Source organism: Podospora pseudoanserina, chromosome 6 (assembly GCF_035222485.1).
Source record: "Podospora pseudoanserina strain CBS 124.78 chromosome 6, whole genome shotgun sequence".
NCBI lineage: Eukaryota > Fungi > Ascomycota > Sordariomycetes > Sordariales > Podosporaceae > Podospora > Podospora pseudoanserina.
In genome coordinates this window covers 1,679,304-1,701,046 of record NC_085925.1, presented here as the reverse complement: position 1 = coordinate 1,701,046, position 21,743 = coordinate 1,679,304, and the positions used below count along the sequence as shown (strand labels likewise).

Here is a 21,743-nt window from a genome sequence, read left to right as displayed (position 1 = left end):
AAGACACATCTGATACGCACGATCGATGTACACACCACACTGCATTTCCCTCCTGTGCTTTCAAGTATACCTAACGCTTGATGAATTCACAAAAGGCTTTTAGCATAACAAAACATCAATTATGCCCATAGGACAGATCCTCAGTCTATTTTCCCCATGCTACCAAGCCCATCCCAGAGTAAACCCCCTCTTACACCCTCCCAAAAGTCGATACCAGTTGGCTAACCACTTTACGCAGCCTTCTTCGCAAACTCGACTCTGAGAATCAAGTGCCTGAAACCGAAACCGTCCATCTTGGCACAAGCCTTAACAGCATCACCACGGTCCGCGAAACTGATGAAGGCAAAGCCCTTGGCCAGACCAGTGTCGCGATCTTTGGCCAAGAAGACGCGAGTAACCCGACCGAAGCGCTCGAACATATCGCGCAGCTCGTTCTCTTCCGCCATCTCGGAGACCTATCATTGCCTGTGTCAGCAGATACTCCGCTTCTGGTTTCCCACGTTAACAGTAAACTTACGTTGGTAACTCTGAGTGTGGCCAAGTCGTCCCTCTCGCCATACTTCCCACCCATTCTCTCGCCCGCTCCCGCCCCGGCAGCACCCCCAGCACCACGCAACGCAGGCGGTACATAGCTTCCCTTCTTCCCCGCCCCGGGCGCCCCAGCACCCCCAGGACCGGCCCCCCCAGCCCCAGCATCGTCTCCCATCCCAGCCGCCACATCCGCGCCAGCAGCCTCGCCGATAGGGGCCATCGTATCTTTGTAGGGACATCTCGCCGTGAAATGCTCTCCGTTGCAAATACGACACTACCGAGCAAATTAGTCTCGCAAAATTCATAATCATGAGCTCGTCTGACGTTTCTTGAAGTGGAAAGACTACTTCCAGGCATCTCCTGCTCGCCATTGCAAATGTCGATATGTTCCACTCTCTCCCCTTGACATGATCATCAAACTTATCCATCGATGCCAAGAAAAAGGGAGACGAGGAAAGCAGCATCCACAAGTGCCTGAAGAAAGGGGAGAAGGGGAAAGGGGAAAGGGAAGGGGGTGGGAGGTAACTGGCTTCCACCAGTCCCTGAAAAAGGGGGAGAAAGGGGTAAACGCCGCCATCCACCAGTTCCTGTGTTCAGTCCCAACAGGAAGAAGCTCCGTCACGCCAGCCAGCGAGGCGACTCGACTCTGAACAGACTTAACCACAGCCACTCATCGCGAAGATCGATAAGAGCTCATGGCCAAGTTAACCAATCACCTCAACCAGCTGGCAAACAGTAGTCACTCCCAACCCGCCGGACACTCGCGCTGACGCCCCCCTCCCTGCTCTCCCCCCAAAAACACCACAAAATCACCACCACCCATTCACATACCTTAACCTTCTTATCCTTCAGCTTATCCTTCATAGCCTGCGCATTCGGATCCTTGCTCTCATCCTTCGCATCCTTCTTCCAATTGATACTCGGCCGGAAGATGATATTCTCCCCCACGCTCGTCGTGTCGGGCGCCGGCCCGGCCCCGTCCTTGGCCGACTGCCCAAACTTGGCCCAGGCCTTGCGCTCGGCAACGCGCGGGTTGACGACCTCGCGGTGGGTGATGTAGCGAATGCGGCGGGTCGTCTTGACTTTTTGGTTCTGGTCGTTGTAGCGGTACTCGATGATGGTGGTGGAGCCGTCCTTGTTTTGGATTTTCTGGGGGGGGGGAAGGTCGGCGGTGGTGAGCTCGTCGAGGTCGTCGTCGTCGGCCCAGTCGTGCCTGGTTGGTGGTGGGAATTAGTAAGGACCCTAGGGGAAAGGGCACACAAGTGGTGGGTGTGGTTGTGGGGTGTGGTAAGACTCACTTAGCTTGCGCGGCCATTTTGACTGACTTTGCGATCTGCTGGAAGAGGGAGATCGGAAGTTTGATAAATTCGAGAAAAAGTTGGTCGTCCCAGGTCGGTTTCGCCGGTTGCACGCGTTGTTTTCGTGGTGGTGGACGGTTGACAAGTGGTGGGGTGTGGAAGGACAGGAAGGTTCGCTTGACCAAATTTTTGGGATATTCAAAAGTGTGGGGCTGAAAATTGGACAGGAAATCGCCGCCCCTCACTTCAGCGAGTTGTGGTTTTTGCAACGGTGACCTCAACGTTGTTGTGGCTTTGGTGCAGTTTTTCAGATGAAGAGAAAATAGGCAGTCACCAGTTTTTGATGCCTCCATTTTTTTTTTATATAAAAAGGCTTTTACTGGCAGGTCGATTTCAACACACCGACTTCATCTGCCCTCGCCCAACCCTACACCGTAACTCAACCGTCAACCCTAACACCTTCAAATCAACTAATCCCTCCCCCAAAGCTGCATCTGTCACCACGGTCATCACACAAAGACACCCCGTTAGGATTGTTCTCAACATTTGTATTCAATTCATTTAATCTCCCCTACCCATCCCTCCCAAACTCCTACCGCTAACTAACCATGCCCGCTACGAAAGCCACAGAATACCCTAACCCTCAAACCAACCAAGAAGTAATATATATATATTTATAATAGAAAATGTCGTCAGACGTCGTGTTCTTCTCTGCTTTCTTCGGGTATAAAATCCTTGATGAATCCTTTCCATATTTCTGATCATCATATACCTTCCCCCCTCCCCCCTCCCCCCTCCCCCTCCATCCTTTTGATGATTAACCTTCCTTTGAAAATGGCAGATCAACTGCCCTATAGAAGTGAATGAGATAAAATCTGGGGATTATATGAACCCCGGCGGTGCGGCCGCCACATAACTACTCCTGCCACCCCCAGTGGATGTCCTTTTAGGGATTGGCGGCAAAGCCCTCGTTGGTGGTGGTGCTGGTGGTGGTCCCTCTGCAAGCATGGACATACTCCTGCTCGAGTTCAGGAACTGCGGGCTAACGAGGGAGTCGATTCTCAAATGTTGTGATGATCTCGCAATTGATTTGAGTGGGCGTTGGGAGAGGTATCTCGGGCTTAGTGGCAGTGAGGTTCCTGCTTGGGCGAAGCTCGATCTTCTAGCCTGAGGCTCAAGGGTTTCGGATAGTCTGCTTAACCCTCCCCCGTATGTGCCCAACGAGGAGGATGATCGAGGTCCCTCGCAGAGATGGGCTGTGAGGTGGGATTGTGAAGAGATGAGACTGCTCTCATCCTCGATGATGTCTGAACAAGCGGAGGGACGTCGAGGTCGTGGCGGTGGGTTCAGCTTGGACTTTGGTGGGCTGTTCTCGATTGATGGATATGATGAGGGCTGGACAGGGGAGTTGAGCTCTTCGTCTGACTTGTCGCTTTCGATCCACAAATGTGATGGTGGAGAGGTCGATAGAGCTTCTGGTGTGCTCGATAATGTGCTCTGGGCGCTGTTCTTCCTTGCGTGGCTCATTGGCGAGGATGCTGGCGAGGGTTGATCGAGAACCAGGGACAGCGGACGGGAGTTGATAGACAAGGCAGACGGAGGTGGCCTTCGCGAGCCAAATCGAGATGGCAATGTTGAGAAAGAACCAGGGGTGAAATCAACCCCTTTTACCGGAAATCGCTTGCTAATGCCTTGGGGAATGCTGAAATTAGACACTGGGTGCGAGCCAGGCAAAAACGGAGGCACCATTTCAGTCGACCGAGGACGAAGAGTCTGTGCTGTTGAAAGATGCATCTCGAGCACATGGTTCCCTGCCTGAAGCGACTGTCTCCGGTCGTTGATCGCCGCAGCATTGGGTCTCATCTTTGGCAACCAGTGCTCGTCCAGGGGCGGCATGTCCGGTGTCATGGACTCGTGTTCCGCAAAGGTGTCCCGAATTGGAGAGCAAGCAGGCGATGAACCAGCAGATGTGATCATGGTTCGCTGGCCCGATGAGACATAAGAAAACCGATTCGTGCTATCCCTGAGCGCATCCAGTTGCCGCCCGTCATGAGAAATAACACTCGCCGATGACGTATCGTCAAATGACTGCTCGCGTACATCCTCGTCCGCAGCATCGAGTTGGATATCCGGGTTCAAGGAGCTATGGTCCCAGATCCGTGAAAAGCGCTCTGGGTCTCTGACGACCAACGTCCGCTGACTTGTCTGGCTTTTCAGCTGCGAGTCTTCATCAGCCGTCTTTGGTTTGCCAGTCTCAGACAAAACCTTCCTGCCACCCAGTGCCTCAATTTCACGCCTTAATACTGCAATCCAGGCATCCATTTCCTCAGCACTCTCGAACACCATCAGGAAATGCGGAGAACGGCCCCTCTCTTGCCCCATGAAGGGCAGGCGTGCCAGCAAGGAAGAGCCATGGGAGCTCGGAACACGATCCGACTCGGCTACTGCTGATATTTGTAGGACCCAATGCCGTCCCGGGATGGCATCACTGGCAAATGCCGCCGAGTCCTTCCCCAAGTGAAGGATCTTTTCCGGCAGTCGGTCGTACGATCCCTCACCTGAATACTGAAGCAGGTACCCGGCCGTAACCAAAACAAACATCTTTGTTGTCCACTTGAACTCCCCCCGAAGTCCCGACGTATTCCTCCGATGTCTCCTCTTCGGTTTCTCTGTCTTCTCGCCAATGGCCTCGTCAAACTTCTCAGCTACTGGTGTCGCCGGATTTGAGCTGCCTCCAATGGAGAAGCTGGTCTTGTTGTTGAGTCGTAGTACCGATTCGGTAGAGGCGGTGCATGCTGGTAGATGGGCGTGTTTGATCGCTTGGGGGTAAGCTTGAAACAATGGCGGTGGGCTCCATGGCACAATCCCTTGTGACGATGGTTGCCCTCCTGTTGATTTCTCATGTTTGAGATTCTGCCCTGCTTGTGAAGCAAGTGTGCTCTCAGAGCGCTGATGATGAACCTGATAGGGCCAGTTCGTTAGTGAGGCGCGTATCCCGCTACTCCGTTGCGCCTCTCGTGGCGAGGCCGGTGCCGCCGTTACCGATGTGCTCTTGTTCCGGCCGAATATACTCCTCAATCCCAGCCTTGACTCTCTCCGGCGTAGCTTGTCGTCGTCACGCAGCGGTATCTTTCCCGCCTCCGCATTCCAATCCCCCAGTGGCGGCGGTCGTGACCTCCTCCCTAACGAATTCTGCAACGCTTCAAGCCCGGCTGCAGTAGGTGCCGGATCCCCTTGTTGCCCCGTCATGCCTCTTGTCGTCTACTCAGATCTGGCCAATGGGCTGGAATGCTGCTATGGATCTGGCGCCCGCTTTGTCGTCGAGATGATTGGTGATCGCAATACATGGGAAGATAGACCGCCAGTCGTCGAGTTTTGTAAACAAATCCCTTCCTGGTCAAGTCGCAATCCAAAACAAAACAATGAAAGGAAGGGATAAAATCCTGCAAGTGTCGAACGCGTGAGCCGACAGATGGTCGAGGCTCGAATAAGAAAGGAGGAGCAACAAAATAAGGCAGGGCGCGCGTGTTCCCCAAAGCTCCGAGCTGCAGACGGGACAGGTGGTCCCGAGGTCGCAACGAGAGTGGTCGAACCAGAGATTATCACAACAGCTTTGCCGAATATACGTCAGAGCTCAAACTGTGCCGCGTTCAAGTTTTTGGCCCAATGCACTGGACGGGTTGTATATATTGATGAGTGAGATGAGATGGAGGTGGAGGGGAGGGGGGGGAACTGAATAAACGAGGGAAACCCACGGAGGGGAGGGGGGAAGGGGTCTCACAGCCAGGGGGGTGGGAAGAACGTTTTCATATATAAACGACATGTGGAAATGTGGAATGGATGGACATGACGCCCGGGGAGGGGGATGATCGGGGGAAAGCGAAAGCGGGAACACAGACAGCAACAGCCCTGCAAAGACTTGGATGGGACTGGATGGGACTGGGGGGGGGTCGGCAGGGCCTGGTCTCGAGTCACTTGATGCGCCAGCCGTGTTTCCTGTTTTCCTCTTCGCTGGGAAAGCTGGCGCTTGAGGCTCGGCTTCACATCGGACAGGAACCTCATCCAAGTAAGACACAGCCGTGTAACTATGTCTCGTGCGCTCGATTTTGAGCGCTTTCAGTTGTTTCTGTGGTGGGCTCGTCGGCTGCCGGGAGTGGTGATGTTTGGGCGCCTACCCAATCTACCTAGGTGGTAGCGCAGCGGCGGCAGCGCTATCCCAATTCCCAAAGGACTGGCAAAGACTCCGAGCGTGTCTTATTTTTTTATTTTTTTGCTTCTTGCTGACCACCACCACCTATCAGCATCTCTGGGACATGCGTCAAGCTGCGTGTGATGAAAGAAGCAAATTGTGAGGTTTCGTTGCGGGAGTCCATCCCTGCTGAAGTCAAGGGCTGGTCGAATTGGAGCCAAACCCGCGAGGGGCCCTCCCATGTCCGTCGTGGTTCTCAATTTAGGGGTGCGCGGTTCCGAACCAAACTCAAAAATCCGCAGGGACCAGGATCCACACGTCTTTTTTCCCAACTGCCTTATGAGAGGCCACAGCACCAACTGTCATCACAAACTGATGAATGAGAGATCCTGGGAGGTGGGGGATCAATTGATATCAACAGACTAGAAGCATCACGACTTCCTAAACAATGAAAACCCTCACCTCACAAAACAACCAAAAATCATGACGTTCCTCTGCATACTCCGTTCCGGACCAAGCTCGGCACCTCTTCAGGGAGCCGGTCCTAGAAATCCCAGCCCCCCAACAAACCAGATCGATCCAAGCTTCGGCCGGCCCATTCCCGCTCCGCTATGTGGGGTCCAAAAGTGGGCTCGGCTTCCCAAGTCTGAGACGTCCTTCAGCCTTGAGACTGCCGGCGCCATCATCGTCGTGGAGCTTCAAGGGGCCCTTCAAGGATGTCTTTGAAACATACCTTTTCCACACCTCCAAATTCACCTTGCCCCCTTCGAATATATCCGATGATGATGATGATGACTTCTTCCAATATTGAAATCGTATCCCGGCCGCCCGCATATATAATTATGCATCTTTGCGTTCCTCTATTGACTTCTTGGCGTCGTAAAAGAACAGCATTGGAAGCTGGGAATATGCAACTCGCCTTTTTATTCCATTGCGTACATACGCTCTCTCAGCTTCCTTTTCGAACCACACCGTCGTCACACGAGCCCTTTGAATATTGACTTCACATGCTCGCACAGCATCTCCTAGTATTGTAGAACAAGGCCTCCTGTTATCTCCCCCTCCTTTCATTTTTCCTTGGTCTGATCAGTCGGTCGTCTCCTCGTCATTGTGAACATCGTCTCAGATCATCCTTCAACATCCACTTCAACATCCAACCTACAACACAAACACCCTTTTCGAAATAACCTCACCTCTAGTTTGTCTTTCCCCTGGATCTGTCCTTCCCACCTCAACCACCCCTCTCTGCTGTCCCACCACTCACCGACATTGCGTGGCCCGTCAAACCCACCACAACATAAAATAAATACCCAGCTCCCAAACTCTAACACAACATCTCACAAACCAACCCTCCCTCTGTTCCCTTACCCCCCACGTTTGCCAGTTCCACAAATTCATCATCACTTCGTACCACCCCCATCGGACTTCTCGGACAACTCGAATTCTCTCAGTGCCATGCTTAGGAAAGACATACACCTCCTGCATGTCTCTAGTCAGCATACATACCAAAAAAAAAAAAACCCCCCCAAAAAAAAAGCAACATAAGCCACCTAGATACCCGTAAGCCACCCTCTGCAAGAGCGAAAGAAGAAAGCAACAGATATAAAAATAACCCAAGACAAAATATCGTCAATGGCTGACCGACAAACATACATAAGGTACTCACCGCAAAGAAGCCATGGTTTTCCCGTTGCACCACATTTATGTGGGTAGGTCTCTTACCTCGGTCAACCCAAATATAGATATGTATGCACCTATGTATGTGTTGTCAACGTCCTCGCAAAACGGGCATATACCAGCCAACTCAAACCTCCATCTCCATTCGCCCTTCAGAATACCGTCCATTACAAACCCTAGTACCAGTTTCAGCTTTATAATCTGAGGTTGTGGAGATGATTTGTTCCTGCATTAGTATCCCCTTCCTAGAATCTATGGTCCAATCTCCATCACATCAACGTCACTACCTATACCTATTTTCGGATGAAAGGTTTAGCACTCATGTTATCCCAAGTAGCCTTCATGCATCTCAAGATATCAAACACCATCGCCAACGTAAACACATCTCGTGGTTTGATTGATACAATAAAACTAACAAGCTCCATTAATGAGCATATGAAAATAGTGCAAAGCAACAATAAAGAGCAAGACGAGAAAATTACAACGCCTGTTCCTATGGCTACCCGACCTTCAAAGCTTGTCCTAACGTCCAATTCAATGAATGAGATGGCGCCCTGGATAGACTCCAGTATGCATTACAATGCTAGTATGATGAAACCATGAATCGCCATTGATACCATAAGAGAAGCATAACCGCCAGAGAACAGCTCTTGCTGCGAAACTTACTCTTTAATAAAGCCAATGCCCCCAATAAAACGCCATGACGACAATGAAATCGTAAGACCAAGTGAATCTCGTCAAAAAGAGACGAGTGCCCAAGTGCACCCTGCTCTTCAAGGAGAGAAAGAACTTCGTCTAAAGACAGCTGTACTGCTCATCTGGCACAGCTGACGAAGTTTCATCCGAAGCTTGCTTGAGAGCCATTCTCTAGACTGGCTTGGACGATTCTTCTTCAGAAACAGATGTTGAGTGGGTGAGATGTGAAGGATGAGACGGCTCGTGGGTGATGGATGCATTGCTTCCGGTCGAATCGGTCAACTGACGCTCTGCATGATATTAGCAATCAATCGAATCCCACTGTCTCACAATTTGGCAACTTACCAAGCTCCTTGATACGGTGCTTCAGCATCTGATTCTCACGAATCAACATTTGAGTCTCGGCTTGGTAGAAAGCACTCTCGTCACGGCAGCCTAGATGCCACTGTTCGCCACTGTCCCCACTGATCGAGGTCGACCGCAACCTAGGCGACGCTCCTCTACTGGGGGTTCTAGACCGGCGACGTAGATCGGCGCGAGCTACGTCGAACGAGCTGCGCGGATGAGCAAAGACTGGGGACCGCGGCAGGGATCCGGAGCTAGCTCCGGCTGGGACCTGCGGGATCGAAGTGGGAATCGGGGTCGTGGTTCGCTCGGCAGGATCTTCGCTGCCGGCGGCAGAGCCAGACTGCTGGCGCCTGTAGCTATCGACCTGTTCCTGGAGGCGGCGAATTTCGCCAAGGAGCCTATTGACTTGGAACTCCTGCTCAGTCTCCAACTCCTGGTGTATTTCCCCAAGAGATGGTGCTCGGTTGTGACGGGGCTCTCCAGTGGCGATCAATCGAGGGGATCCGGTGACGGACAGTCGGTGGGGGCTCATGGCTCGGAAACTCCCTGGCCTGTTGGTTTGCGAGTCGGAAAGCATCTCTCCTGGTGCTGGCACTGATGGGTCTGCGAGTTGCAAGTTGGTAATGACTTGAGAGAGACGACGGCCGTTGATGGGGGAAGCTCGGCTGGGAGACAAAGGGCTACCAGATGAGCCTTTTGATATTGTTAGCACAGAGCCGTGGTTTACGCAGCCAGCAGCACTCCGCGGATAGATCAACCAGGATTGCGAATGCAGTTGCGAGGTGACAATAATGCCTCTGAATCGTCCAAGTCGACTACGAAAGAGTGTTGTGGATTTGTGTCTAGGCGTGCCAGGGGTAGGACAGATGACACTTACGTCTGGAGGGTGACTCCCGCTGCAGCTGGGCGTTCAGGGTCGCAGTAGCTTGGAGTGAGATGGAGGGGTGCCTCCCTCCCGGAGAGGGCGAGACAGCGCCGTCTCCGTTGATGGACTTGTTGGCTGGTTCCGGAATGGCGGATGCCATGTTCTGCGCGGTTGTTCTGTATGCGAATTGTGGGTTTTGTATCTTTAGGTACGATAAGTGTGTTTGATAAGTTCAGGAATAGGAAGGCTTTTGACCAAAGATATCTGGTGGTTGTTGATGTCGATTCTGTTGGCCACAGCTCCCGTGACCAGCTGCGTCTTCAGATGTGGTGCTTTTCTTCGTGTTCCGCTTCAGGTCCGTGAGGCGGCAATATTGTTGAGTTGTTTTGTCGGAGCAAGAGAACCAGTGGGGAGACTCTGAGACTCCGAAGCAGTCAAGGCATGACGCTTTTGGGGATGTTGCTGGAAGTGGTCTGGACAGGTCCGGAACAAGGTGGACGTGCGCTGGATGGTGGGGTGAAGCCCCACCAGATGCCCCTTGCTCCTGCCTGCCGAGTGACGCATGACGATCTTTCACAGGCCGTTTTTCCCATCGGACCCGCCCGTGGAAGAACCTTGCCTTCCTGAAGCCGGCGAGACTTCACACCTGACCACAAGATGCCATCCTATTTGCTAAAGACGGCTCTCTCTCACCTTCCTCACCGTCTGATATCTGACATTTTCTCTCAGCCACGTCTTGTTCTCTATGACTACGGAGTACCTACCTACCTTGGGTATACTACTCTGCTCTTATCCCGAATGATTTATAAACAGCATCTGATGTTCCACCGCAAGAACGCCTGACTAACGTGATGCCAAGGCCACCCCGGGAAACAGACTTTGGCTTCCTTGGACGACACCAACACTTGGGATGGCGAGGACAAATAAATAAACTCTGGTTGGCTTTCAACAGGCCACTTTTACCACTTCAAAATTGAAATCTGCTGTTTGAAGCGTGTACTGAAGCTTATCTCAGACCCTCAAAGAGGCCAGAATGTGTCATTGGACAATCACGCGGCACCTCGACCATGCTCCGGCAGCGGTGCAGCAGACGCCGTTGACGGCATCCATCAAGCTTGTAGCCCACTAACCCAGGCCCGCCCGAAGAGCGAACAAGCACCGAAGGCACCGAGTCCAGATCCGCCTCACCACCTTGAGATCTCAACCACTGTTCCAAAGGGAGAAACTCGACAGTGAGAAAGTCAATTCTTTTAGCTATAAGTTGGTCCACTCAAGACTAAGCCTTCGATACCCGTGACGGCGCCCGCACGTAAAAAGAAATGCCTGTGCGCAACGCCCCTTTGCGCCCCCTTATCAAAGCCTTATCACTATCTTCAGCTTCACCAACACTGTTGACATCACCATCAACGACGTCATATGCTTTCAGGAGGCTATTTTCCAACACAGCCCGGCGCAATGCAGATTTTACCCACGCCGTAATTGGCGGCGGCGTAGTTGGTTTAGCGATTGCGCAATCTTTGGCCAGGAAACATCCTTCCTCATCAACGCTCCTCCTCGAGCGCCACAATGCCATCGGAACAGAAACCTCGTCCCGCAACAGCGAGGTGATCCACGCAGGCATATACTACGGTGCTGACTCCCTCAAAACTTCCCTCTGCCTCAGAGGCAAGGAACTGCTCTACTCCCTCTGTGCGAAGCATGACATCCCCCACCGCCGCACAGGGAAATGGATCGTAGCCCAAAACGACCTCCAACTCGCGGCCCTCGAGCAAATCCACAACTTTTGCAAGAATGAACTCCACGTCCCTATTGAGTGGGTCTCTTTAGAAACCGCCAAAAAAAGGGAACCAGCCGTCAGGGCAGAGAAAGCCATTTTGGAGTCGCCGACAACGGGAATCATCGACTCCCACGCGCTGATGCTCACCCTGTTGGGACTCTTTGAAGAAGCGGGCGGTACTCTCGCGTTATCCTCCGATGTGAAAGGTATTACCCCGCTAGGGAACAAGGGCTCCTCAGGCTGGGAACTCGTCGTCTCTGATCCCAGCGGTGAAACCTCCGCCATTACAACGGAAACTCTCATCAACGCTGCTGGATTGGGCGCGGTTAAGATCAACAATCTCATCGTTCCGGAGGATCAACACAAGAAACTGTACTATGCGAAGGGGAATTACTTTTCTTACCCTGCCCCCCAGCCCAAGGTTAACACGTTGATCTACCCCGCCCCTGAGCCTGGCCATGGAGGGCTGGGGACGCATCTGACCATGGATCTTGCGGGCAGGATTAAATTTGGGCCGGATGTGGAGTGGGTTGATGGTCCGGGTGATTTGGGGGTTAATCAGGCTAGGCTGGGGGAGACGATCAGGGAGGTCAAGAGGTATTTACCTGGTCTGGACGAGGGGCAGCTCGTGCCGGATTACGCGGGGATTAGGCCCAAGCTGGGGAGGGCGAGCGCCGTCGCGCATGGGAAGGGGTTTGTGGATTTTTATATTGAGAGGGAGAAGGGGTGGGAGGGGTGGGTGAATTTGTTGGGGATTGAGAGCCCGGGTTTGACGAGTTGTTTGGCTATTGGGGAGAGGGTGGAGAAATTGCTGTATGGGAGGTGAATGATGTAGGTTTTGTGGGTGGACTAGGTATATAACCAACCTTGAAAAAATATATCATTGAAAAGCCAATGCAAGTTTGCTTTGGAAGTATATGTAAGCCCTAATGTGATTTGTGTGATTTTTATGAATTTAACAAGATATGACCTTTGTCGTCTCTATCTACCGGCCCAGAAAGTTCCAAATTACTCCTACATGATGGAAAAGTCCTGATCCTGACAGCTTTTAGCAAGAGAGTAGTCTAACTAGTACCAAATGTCACATCTCTCCTTCCCTCATGCTAACTCCGAATCCGGCTGCTGAAACGGCCGTCTATCTTGCTCCCCGAGCGACCTCAGCCTTTGAGACAGCAGTCCCGCCGACGGTGTGCTTCCCACAGTTGTGTTCCCGCCATAACCAACATCTCCCTTGCTGAGTTTATCATAACTCGCCGCAGCCACACCAGTCATTTGCACCCCCAACATAGGCGATACACCCTCCTCCGTATTATCATCCCCCCTCTCCGGTGTTTGTTGCAATGGCTGCTGAAACACCCTCGGCAGACTCCCAGAAGCACCGAAAACCACCCGCGGTTGATCTTGTTGTTGCTGTTGTTGCTGTTGCTGCTGCTGTTGTTGTTGTTGTTGCTGCAAAGCAAACCCAACACTCCTCCTCCTCTCACCCTGACCCCCACCCACCACCGGAGAAGGACCCATCACCCTCACCGGCTTATAAGGCGAGAACCTCGGATCGGGATGCGTAATCTCATTCCTGAGCTTCTCCTTCCCATCGGGAACCCTATTGGCAAACACCACCCTGATCGATTTATACAAATAATACCTCCCCTTTGCCGGGCAGCAAATATGCAAGTGAACCAAATAACGAAGCGTCGCCCTGTCACTACCCAACGTGCTGGCGTCGACGACAGGTTTGATATCAGGGACTTTAGTCTCCAGTATCGGACCGGCCGAGTAACTCCTCTGCCTGACAAAAGTTTTCGTCCCTGGCTCCATCCCCGCAAGGTCGTAAGGGACAAGAAAGAGCTTGACCGCCGTTTTGTTTTGGTTCTTGATGATGATTTGGAGCTGTCCTTTTTCCGGGATGCGGTACCGACCTCCGGGGGGTGATTTGGGGGAGCGGGAGCGGCGTTTCTTGCTGCTGCTGCTGTTGCTGTTGCTGTTGCTGTTGCTGTTGCTGTTGCTGTTGCTGTTGCTGTTGCTGTTGCTGTTGCTGTTGCTGTTGCTGTTGCTGTTGCTGTTGCTGTTGCTGTTGCTGTTGCTGTTGCTGTTGCTGTTGCTGTTGCTGTTGCTGTTGCTGTTGCTGTTGCTGTTGCTGTTGCTGTTGCTGTTGCTGTTGCTGTTGCTGTTGCTGTTGCTGTTGCTGTTGCTGTTGCTGTTGCTGTTGCTGTTGCTGTTGCTGTTGCTGTTGCTGTTGCTGCTGCTGCTGCTGTTGTTGTTGTTGTTGTTGTTGTTGTTGTTGTTGTTGTTGTTGTTGGTGGTGGTGGTTGGGTGTTTGCTACTGTCGGAGAGGTGGTCGCCGGTTTCGTCATCATCATCTTCTGCTGCTGAGACCTTCCGCTCGGGGTATCGTGACTGGAGTTTCCTCTTTGCTCGTTGGCCCTCGTCGGGGTTGGTGAGTCCATTCTCGAGATCGATATTCCCTACGTATGGACTTGGGCCATCGTCTGTTTTGCTTCTGCCATGGGAGGTGCTGGCGTAACTGTAAAAGACGGCCGAGAAGGGGAGGGTGACATGTGGTGGGCAGCGGAGGCTGGACTTGCATTTTCCTAGACCGAGAACTCCAATTTGGGCCATGAATTCTAGAGGTTTGGAGGGGGTGGTTGACATGCGACCTCGGAGGATGCTCTCCTCGTAGGATCCGACTAGGGAGGCGTGATGGAGAGGGGATGCCTCTGAGCCCACCGACGGTCGTCTTGCACTCCAAGGGGTGGGTGGTGGTGGTGGTGATGAGCCGGCAAAGGAAAATACAGGAGTTGAGTTCAGAGATCGTCGAGGTTGGTGGGCTTGATATGGGTGATTGCCCTCACGACGTTGGGGCACTGGTCTCTGGCCAGCCACATTGTTGAAGGAGGGTGGTCCGAAGTTGAGTGTGTGCCTTCGTGGGCTCGCCCGGGGACTACTCGAAGCAATATTGATACTATTCAAGGGTAGCGCCAAGTCGATTTCCTCGTTGATCTCTGACTGAACAAGCGGACTCGTTGGTGGCTTGTAGACAAAACTTGATGAAAGAGATGAGCTAAGTGAAGGTGTTCCCGGTGTACCAAAGGCCTCCTTGCGGTAGTCGAACGCATCCTTGCGGTGGCTTGCAGCTGCATTCCCGTAACCAAAGGGATGAAAGTCTCTTGGCGGTGAGGTCGCAATCCATGGAGCATTGCTGGGCGGTTGAAAGGGGTTGTGATGACTTTGCCTCGCTTCCTTCTCTACCTCACCAGGAGACAGCTCTTGCGGTGTGAAATTGCCGCTATGGAGCGCGGATCGTGGTCTTTCGATATTTAGTCCTTCCTGAAGTTGAGCATCAGGTTGCAGCCCGATCACATCCCCATCCTTTTTCTCGGGTGTTATGGTAGGGGGAGGTAGTAGCCCCGGGGACATGGACGCAGGTGGTGGTGGTGGTGGTGGCGGTGTTCGAGGCGGCAGCGAGATATTGTCTTGCTGGAACAACGATCCCAGATGACGATTTGGCACCCAGGTAGGGCTTTCCCCTCTCTTGATGCGTTCAATCAACTCGGCGCGGTCAGAGACGGCATGTGATGGTGGCTCAGGCGTGGTCGACTTGAAAGGGACGGGAGGGCTATCCGGTATAGGTCCCTCACACAACTCGGTTCTGATACTTTCTTCTGACAGTTTCCTGCTCAATGACCTTGGGAGACCCGGTTGCAACTGTGGAGGAATTATTCTGGTGAAATTATCTTCGACATGAGCCGGCACATCTGGCACAGCATCTTGCTGGCCTGCGTCGTCTTCTCGCAGCATGGGCATGATGTTTGAACTTTCGAAATCCCAGATCAGACCACTTGAAGCGAGAAATTAAGACGTCGGCAATATGAGACGAGTTCAAATTCCTGTCACCCTATGTCATTGAAAGTGCCCTTGGCGTGTGGCCAAACTGAAGCACCGTGAGCTGGACCTTTTTCTCCGCGCGCGAAGGCCTCTGCTTCCGCCTCGGGCCTCAGCCATGCGCTGTCTGTTCGGCCTCGGAGCAGTTGGCGGAATAAGAGAAAAATAACCACAGTAGTGACACCGGAGCAGGGACCCGACGAGCAAAGACAAATAGCAAAGAAGTGGGTTTTGATACGTGCAAATTTGAGAGCAGTTTGATGTTTTGGCTGGAAAAGAAGGGTTCTGAATGAATAATGACGAGCGGTACCGAGATAAGGTCGTGACCCGAGTCACTCGATTTCCTTATTTCTCAGATGAGCGCTGGAAACGGCAGCTGTGCCTTGCGCGGGTTATTAAAAGTCCAGACAGGGGCTTGTAAGAGTCTGAATGAAGCAAGCTGACTTGCTCCGAGGCGTTGGGCAAGAGAAAACGGTTCGGACCAAAAGTTGCGTCGATGTGAGTGAATGATTCTGAGCTTTAGACGTTGCTCGATTCTCATAGTGACGGCAGGCCACATCAGGGGACGCTAGACCAGGACTGGGCTTCTGTGGGCGGTTTAAGTACTCCGCTGCTCAGTGGGGGTTAGCGATGTCCATGAACAATGCCGGGTACCTTCATCTGGTTTCTTTTGTGATGGCGCTGGCATGCCCGATGCCCCGTGGATTGTCGTGACTGCACTTGTCTTAGGTCCGACCAAGCAAGACCCGTTGGCTCTCGTGGCTGCTGATGAGTGAGGGAAAACAGCAAGAAAGCGAACGCCAGGTGGTGGGCCAACAGATTGTCCAGAACCAATGTGCGTCATCGCCACTTTGGTAGCATGTCGAAGCACATCCGCCAAATGCCGTTCAAGGTGCCAGTCAGTGTCAGCATGGATCTTTCCGGCCGGCTTGTCACCCTCGCCCTGTGTCTGAAACTCGAGCTCTTTTGGTAAAAGGAAAAAACAGCCCGTATCTGCCGTGCCTCTGCGCCATCTCCAAATTCTTTGGTGCGCCTGATCAGTGTTGATTGATACCCGGCAGTACAAAGGAAGATGTGTTGGCTGTGAGTAACCGAACCTCGAGCATTAGCGCATCTAGCGTTCCATTGCACAACTCGACCCACCTTTAATCGCTTCACCGCCCAAACTGCCAAGTACCGATAACGCGCTTATCGCGAATCTTCTGGCAAAAAAGTCCCTCCACCACCAGCTCCAAGTATCGTCAATCGTAGATCGAGCTTCATTCAACCCACACACCCCAACATCACACCAACCCCAAAAATGGCACCCAAGCGCCCCAACGAAGACGGCGACGCCGCCGACAAGTTCACAAAGAAACCCCGCCAGGGCTTCCGAGTAGGCCCCGACAACCTCCCCGACGGCGCCTGGAAGCGCAAGGGTGTGCCACCCCAATGGTCTTGCGCCGCCCTTACACTAACCATCTCTTAGTGACCAAAATCAAAAAAGACCTCATCACCAAAGCCAAAATTAAAAAAAAATACTCCAAAATCAAAGCCGCCCACGCCTCCGAACCCACCCCCGCCCTCCCCGAGCTCCCACCCTCTCCCATAATCCACCCAGCAGGCGCGCCCTCCGAACCAACACCCAACTCACCCTCCCCAACTGGCCCAGCTCCCGAGCCAGACCTCCACCCCGACCGCCTCCACCTCCTCACAACCGACGAACCCCCCAATCCCAACGCCAACGCTCCTGACTTCCCCCCTCTCCCCAAACGCAACAACGGGGACCGCTCCCGCGGCAAAAACCAAAAGCAGCGCAAACCCGACTACTACGAAAAAGAACTCGCCAAAGCGGCTGAACTCAAGGCAAAGCAGGAAGCCCGCAACGCGGAATTTGCCCGGAGGCAAAAGGAACGCGAAGACAGGATCAAGCAGAGAGAAAAGTGGCAAAGGCAAATGGACAAGGCCAAGAGGCCGGACAAGAACGGCAAGATGAGACTCGGAAGGGAGAGCAAGATACTCCTGGAAAAGGTGGAGAGGTTGGTTGAGGGGAAATAAAGGTGGTCTGTAGCGAATATAGCTGTTGAGGTGGTTGGTTGGTGGGGAGAGAGATGGTTGGAGGAATGGGACAGGGGAGAAAGAGGGGGGGGTCAGGATGGGAAAAGTTGTGTGTTTTAATAATCGTGCTCGATACCCTATTTTTGCGATTAACGGAAAAGAGAAAGAAAATGAAATGGACAGAGACCAAAAAGCGATCATGTTCCCGTTGTGATAATCATTAGGGATAAGTTTGTTCTTTGTATGCTTTCCTTTAGATCCAAGGGAGACTCCTGCAGGATCGATGTAGGATAAAGCAACTCTGGGTAGAGCGAGAGTTCACTATAACGACCAACAAGAAAGGCAAAAGAATACGTGACGAGAAGCTAATTCTGTTAATTGTTGACAGGCAAGTCATCTTTGGCATGGTCGTATAATATGACGTAAAGGGAAAAAAGAAAAAGAAACATACAACACCGAGGATTCCCCAGTGGTCACCCACCTGAGTACTGATTCGGCACTCAACTATTTGACGAGGGCAGAGCGGACGGGATGCCGTATTTGTAGCTGGTTATGGTCGTATGTGATAGAGCTGGCAGGAAGCAGACATAATAAAGGGGAGACTTGGCCTGGCATAAGAAAAGAACAAACTGTTAGGTCAACATATTGCCCAGCCGCTGTCTTCCATCCAAAGTCTTCAAGAAATGACAAGAGACACTTCACATCAAGGCACCATGATATAACATAATTCTTTGTCAATGCAAGTAATTCATATCTACGTAACTTAAAACAGGCCCAAAGCAAAAGTATAGCAAGGAAAAATTTGGTGCCATCAACTTTCTATGAAATTGCCTTTTCGCACCACCGTCCTTCCTAGTTTTTGCTCCTCCACGCCCAGGGTCGTAACCGCCGGACATTAACCATGCGCCCCAACTTTTCATCACGCTGAGTACACAGGGAAAGGAGTCATATGCCAATCGGCAGGCACCATTTAAAGCTTGTCGTAGTACTGTATGCATTGTTAGCAAGACTGTCGCGCTCATCATAATGTAAAGAATAAAACTCACGTTGTCGACACCGGGAACCTCGACCTTGAGACCCTTGCGCTTGCGCATGGTCTGGACGAGCTGACCGGCCTTGGAGGTGGCATCGATGGGGTTGCCACCAGGGAATTGTTGCCAATGGTCGAAGACGGACTGGGGGAAAGCCTGGCCGGAAGTACCCTGGCGGAGATCGGCGTTGAAACCGAAGGACTCCATGACTGGGAGGTAGGCCTTGATGTTGAAGAGAGGAGTGCCGGGGCGCTGCTCCTCGGCGAAGACGTGACCTCTGCGGCGGGTAAGGACACCGTAGACACCGCCCATGGCCTGCTCGGGGACTTGAATCTCGACCAAGAAGACGGGCTCGAGAAGGCAGGGCTCGGCAAGAAGAGCAGAAGCGTACAGGACACGACGAGCAGTAGGGATAACCTGGCCACCACCACGATGGATAGCATCGGCGTGGAGGGTAACATCGAGGATGTTGAAGCGAATGCTGCGCATGGGCTCCTCAGCAACGGGACCCTCACGGGTGGCCCACTGGAAACCAGAGACGACGGAGTCCTTGATTTCGTTGAGGTACTGGACGGCCTTGGTCTGGTCGACGAGCAGGTTGGCACCGTTGCCATCGGGACCGAAAGCCCAGATCTTGCGGGCATCGGTGACATCCCAGCCGAAGTCATCGGCAAGGACACGGGCACGGGCCTTGAAATCATCACGGGGGTTGATGCGGCCGGCCTCGATAGCACCGGAAAGTTCCTCCTCAATGGGCTCAGCAACCATGTAGAGACGGTTGTGCTTGTTGGGGGACTTGGAGAGAGCAGTCATGCTGGACTTGGTAGTGACGGACTCACGGTACTGGACGACGGGGTCGGAGATGATGAGAGGGACACCAGCGTGGTCCTCCTCGAGATCCTTCAAGCAAATCTCGAGATGGAGCTCACCAGCACCAGCAACGACGTGCTCACCGGACTCGTTGGTCATGGTAAGGACGCAAGGATCAGACTTGGAGAGACGCTTGAGACCTTCGACAAGCTTGGGAAGATCCTGGGCGTTCTTGACCTGGACGGAGCGCTGCACGACGGGGGAGACGGAGAACTTCATGACCTTGAGGTTGTGGGCGGTGTCGATGGTGGTGAGGGTACCAGACTTGAGCAAGAACTGATCAACACCAACCAAGCCGACAATGTTACCAGCGGGCATATCATCGATAGGCTCGACCTTGCCACCCATCATGAGGACGGTGCGCTGAATGGCCTTGATGAAGAGATCCTCCTTCTTGCCAGGGGTGTAGTTGGGGCCCTGGATGCGGACCTTGAGGCCGGAGCGGACGGTACCGGAGAAGACACGACCGAAAGCGTAGAAACGACCCTTATCGGAAGTGGGAACCATCTTGGAGACGTAAAGCATGAGAGGACCCTTGGGGTCGCAGTCACGGATACCGACGGCAGCCTCGTCATCAGCGGGACCCTCGTAGAGAGTCTCGACACGGTACTTCTGGGCAGTGACGGGGGAAGGAAGGTGAAGAATCATCATCTCCAACAAGCAGTCAGCGGCGGGAAGGAAAGTGCGCATGACAGCCTTGAGGAGCTGCTTGCCCTCCTTCTCACGGTCATCGACAGCGAGCTTGAGGTTGAGCTTCTCGAGGAGGGTGGTAACCTCGTCCTTCTTGAAGTTCATGACAGCGGCGAAGATCTTGAAGATGGGGTCCAAGATGAACTGACAGAAAGCGCGCTCGAGCTGAGCACCACCGTCAGCGGTGCCGTTCTTGGTCCACTTCTTGGTCTTGGGGTTGAAGTAGTTGTCGCCCCAGAGACGCTCCATCATCTTGTTGCGGTCGACACCGAACTTCTTGGCGTAACGGGTAGCGAACTGACGGATGGTGAAAGCCCAGCCGTGGAGACCGGAACCGAAGGCGACGGTGCCCTTGTCGGGGTAGACCTGTACATCACCGAGCGACTTGTCGAAGTAGGTGGAGATGATGACGTTGACGGACTCGATGGTACGGGAGAAGGACTGGTAAAGATCCTCCTTGGAGACCTGGAGCTCGAGAAGAGCGCGATCGACCTTGTTGATGATGATAACGGGCTTGATGCGCTCACCGAGAGCCTGGCGGAGCACAGTCTCGGTCTGGACGCACACACCCTCGACGGTGTCGACGACGACGAGAGCACCATCGGTGACACGGAGAGCGGCAGTGACTTCGGAAGAGAAATCAACGTGACCGGGCGAGTCGATCAAGTTGATCAAGAAATCCTTGCCTGTGAATCGACAGTCAGCATTTCGCAGCCCTAACCAGCAAGCAAAACTGATGGATGATTACTAACCGTCGGTCTTCTGGCCAACAATGTCCTTGAGATCCTCCTCCTCGGGAAGAGTACCATACAGGGAGATGGCAGTGGACTTGATGGTGATACCACGTTCTTGCTCGTCGGCTCTGGTATCTGTCGCACGAGCCTCACCGGCCTTTCCGGAGGAGATAATACCAGCCTTGGCCAGCAGAGAGTCGGTCAGGGTGGATTTGCCGTGATCGACGTGCGCAATGACGGACATGTTGCGCACGTTCGTGGGCTTGTCTGAAGGGGAGGGTCAGCATGATATCTCGAGATGGCGCCGACATGCTCGGCGACGAAGAGAGGAAGACTTACCCATCAAGGCACGGATCTCGTCGATAGTGAAGCTGCACAGGGACCATGGTTAACATCATCGCCATCACCTACGTGTTGTCGTGCAACACCTCTGCTCAGTCTTGTTGCTATCTCCGGGCGGGGTAACCTGGGCGCGCGCATCGATGCCGTCGGACAAAGAGGTCATCGACAACGAGCCCTCGAAGCGCCAAAGACGAGCAGAGGTGTACGGCGGCGTGAAGAGGCACTTACTTGACCATCTTGGCGGTATTGACGAGTACCTCCTAGAAATGGGTTTTTTGGTTGATGGTGTCGAGGTGAAGAAACTCCGCGAGCAGAGAAATTTTCTTCCCTAAAGTTGGTCGAGCAAACCCGAGAGTCGGCTAACCAGGGTACCGTAGTCCTGCTTCAGTGGATCAGCTATCAGCCCCAGACCGACAGCTAACAAAAAACAGAGAGGGTTGAGAAAGCAGAGCCGGTGGGATGCGAAGCCTGCTGTGAGGGAGAGAAAAAGGTGAAAAAAAGGCGATGGGGAGGGGAAGGTGGAGGGGTAACAATTGGTGGGGCTCGATGATATCGATTTGGTGGATTTGGTGCCCCTCCATTGGCCCCCTGCCACTTGTGCGTCGGCTGATGCAACTGACATGGGAGGGTCAAGCCCTGTTTTGCCCCTCCCCCTCCTCTCTCTCTTTCCCCTCGCCAATCCGGCCAAAAAAAAAAAGAGAACCCCCGCGGCAGCAGCAGGCAGACAGGCATAGATGGATATTGTTATGCATACCTTGAGGATAATATCAGTTGGTTGA

General features: G+C 53.1%; 7 protein-coding genes across 7 annotated transcripts; 2 read left to right on the top strand and 5 right to left on the bottom strand.

Moving 5' to 3' along the window:
* Positions 1–50: 50 nt before the first annotated feature.
* Positions 51–2,256, bottom strand: TIF35 (translation initiation factor eIF3 subunit g). Its single transcript, XM_062948763.1, has 4 exons — positions 1,830–2,256; positions 1,363–1,744; positions 518–805; positions 51–455 (listed from the first exon to the last, which is right to left on the bottom strand). Exons 1-4 carry the CDS (start codon positions 2,180–2,182, stop codon positions 231–233), a joined length of 1,248 nt encoding a protein of 415 aa, XP_062797482.1. The 5' UTR covers positions 2,183–2,256; the 3' UTR covers positions 51–230.
* A 455-nt stretch (positions 2,257–2,711) lies between these two features.
* On the bottom strand, positions 2,712–5,078 carry QC764_602620 (uncharacterized protein; the record flags this gene model as incomplete). Its single annotated transcript, XM_062948764.1, has 1 exon — positions 2,712–5,078. The coding sequence occupies one exon, from the start codon at positions 5,076–5,078 to the stop codon at positions 2,712–2,714; it is 2,367 nt and encodes a 788-aa protein (XP_062797481.1).
* A 2,579-nt stretch (positions 5,079–7,657) lies between these two features.
* QC764_602630 (uncharacterized protein) lies at positions 7,658–10,306 on the bottom strand. Its single transcript, XM_062948765.1, has 3 exons — positions 9,617–10,306; positions 8,737–9,432; positions 7,658–8,681 (listed from the first exon to the last, which is right to left on the bottom strand). Exons 1-3 carry the CDS (start codon positions 9,762–9,764, stop codon positions 8,563–8,565), a joined length of 963 nt encoding a protein of 320 aa, XP_062797480.1. The 5' UTR covers positions 9,765–10,306; the 3' UTR covers positions 7,658–8,562.
* A 617-nt stretch (positions 10,307–10,923) lies between these two features.
* Positions 10,924–12,207, top strand: QC764_602640 (uncharacterized protein; the record flags this gene model as incomplete). Its single annotated transcript, XM_062948766.1, has 1 exon — positions 10,924–12,207. The coding sequence occupies one exon, from the start codon at positions 10,924–10,926 to the stop codon at positions 12,205–12,207; it is 1,284 nt and encodes a 427-aa protein (XP_062797479.1).
* Positions 12,208–12,479: 272 nt separating this feature from the next.
* QC764_602650 (uncharacterized protein) lies at positions 12,480–15,182 on the bottom strand (the record flags this gene model as incomplete). Its single annotated transcript, XM_062948767.1, has 3 exons — positions 12,480–12,806; positions 12,831–13,401; positions 13,633–15,182. The coding sequence occupies 3 exons, from the start codon at positions 15,180–15,182 to the stop codon at positions 12,480–12,482; spliced, it is 2,448 nt and encodes an 815-aa protein (XP_062797478.1).
* A 1,100-nt stretch (positions 15,183–16,282) lies between these two features.
* Positions 16,283–17,483, top strand: QC764_602655 (uncharacterized protein). Its single transcript, XM_062948768.1, has 2 exons — positions 16,283–16,678; positions 16,729–17,483. The coding sequence occupies exons 1-2, from the start codon at positions 16,561–16,563 to the stop codon at positions 17,295–17,297; spliced, it is 687 nt and encodes a 228-aa protein (XP_062797477.1). The 5' UTR covers positions 16,283–16,560; the 3' UTR covers positions 17,298–17,483.
* Positions 17,484–17,955: 472 nt separating this feature from the next.
* EFT2 (translation elongation factor 2) lies at positions 17,956–21,503 on the bottom strand. The gene is made up of 5 exons (XM_062948769.1): positions 21,193–21,503; positions 20,962–20,993; positions 20,641–20,889; positions 18,344–20,574; positions 17,956–18,285 (listed from the first exon to the last, which is right to left on the bottom strand). The coding sequence occupies exons 1-5, from the start codon at positions 21,198–21,200 to the stop codon at positions 18,268–18,270; spliced, it is 2,538 nt and encodes an 845-aa protein (XP_062797476.1). The 5' UTR covers positions 21,201–21,503; the 3' UTR covers positions 17,956–18,267.
* Positions 21,504–21,743: the final 240 nt, after the last annotated feature.

Bases quoted from the DNA above. Each gene is read 5' to 3' on its own strand.
- QC764_602655 (XM_062948768.1), top strand. From the start codon at position 16,561: ATGGCACCCAAGCGCCCCAACGAAGACGGCGACGCCGCCGACAAGTTC. The intron at 16,679-16,728 runs GTGTGCCACCCC...ACCATCTCTTAG, and splicing joins CGGCGCCTGGAAGCGCAAGG to TGACCAAAATCAAAAAAGAC.
- QC764_602630 (XM_062948765.1), bottom strand. From the start codon at position 9,764: ATGGCATCCGCCATTCCGGAACCAGCCAACAAGTCCATCAACGGAGAC. The intron at 9,433-9,616 runs GTAAGTGTCATC...CAATATCAAAAG, and splicing joins GCGGGAGTCACCCTCCAGAC to GCTCATCTGGTAGCCCTTTG. The intron at 8,682-8,736 runs GTAAGTTGCCAA...AATATCATGCAG, and splicing joins GCACCGTATCAAGGAGCTTG to AGCGTCAGTTGACCGATTCG.
- TIF35 (XM_062948763.1), bottom strand. From the start codon at position 2,182: ATGGAGGCATCAAAAACTGGTGACTGCCTATTTTCTCTTCATCTGAAA. The intron at 1,745-1,829 runs GTGAGTCTTACC...ACCACCAACCAG, and splicing joins AAAATGGCCGCGCAAGCTAA to GCACGACTGGGCCGACGACG. The intron at 806-1,362 runs GTATGTGAATGG...TTTGCTCGGTAG, and splicing joins TGAAGGATAAGAAGGTTAAG to TGTCGTATTTGCAACGGAGA.
- EFT2 (XM_062948769.1), bottom strand. The intron at 20,890-20,961 runs GTAAGTCTTCCT...CCTCCCCTTCAG, and splicing joins CGAGATCCGTGCCTTGATGG to ACAAGCCCACGAACGTGCGC. The intron at 20,575-20,640 runs GTTAGTAATCAT...GTCGATTCACAG, and splicing joins TGTTGGCCAGAAGACCGACG to GCAAGGATTTCTTGATCAAC.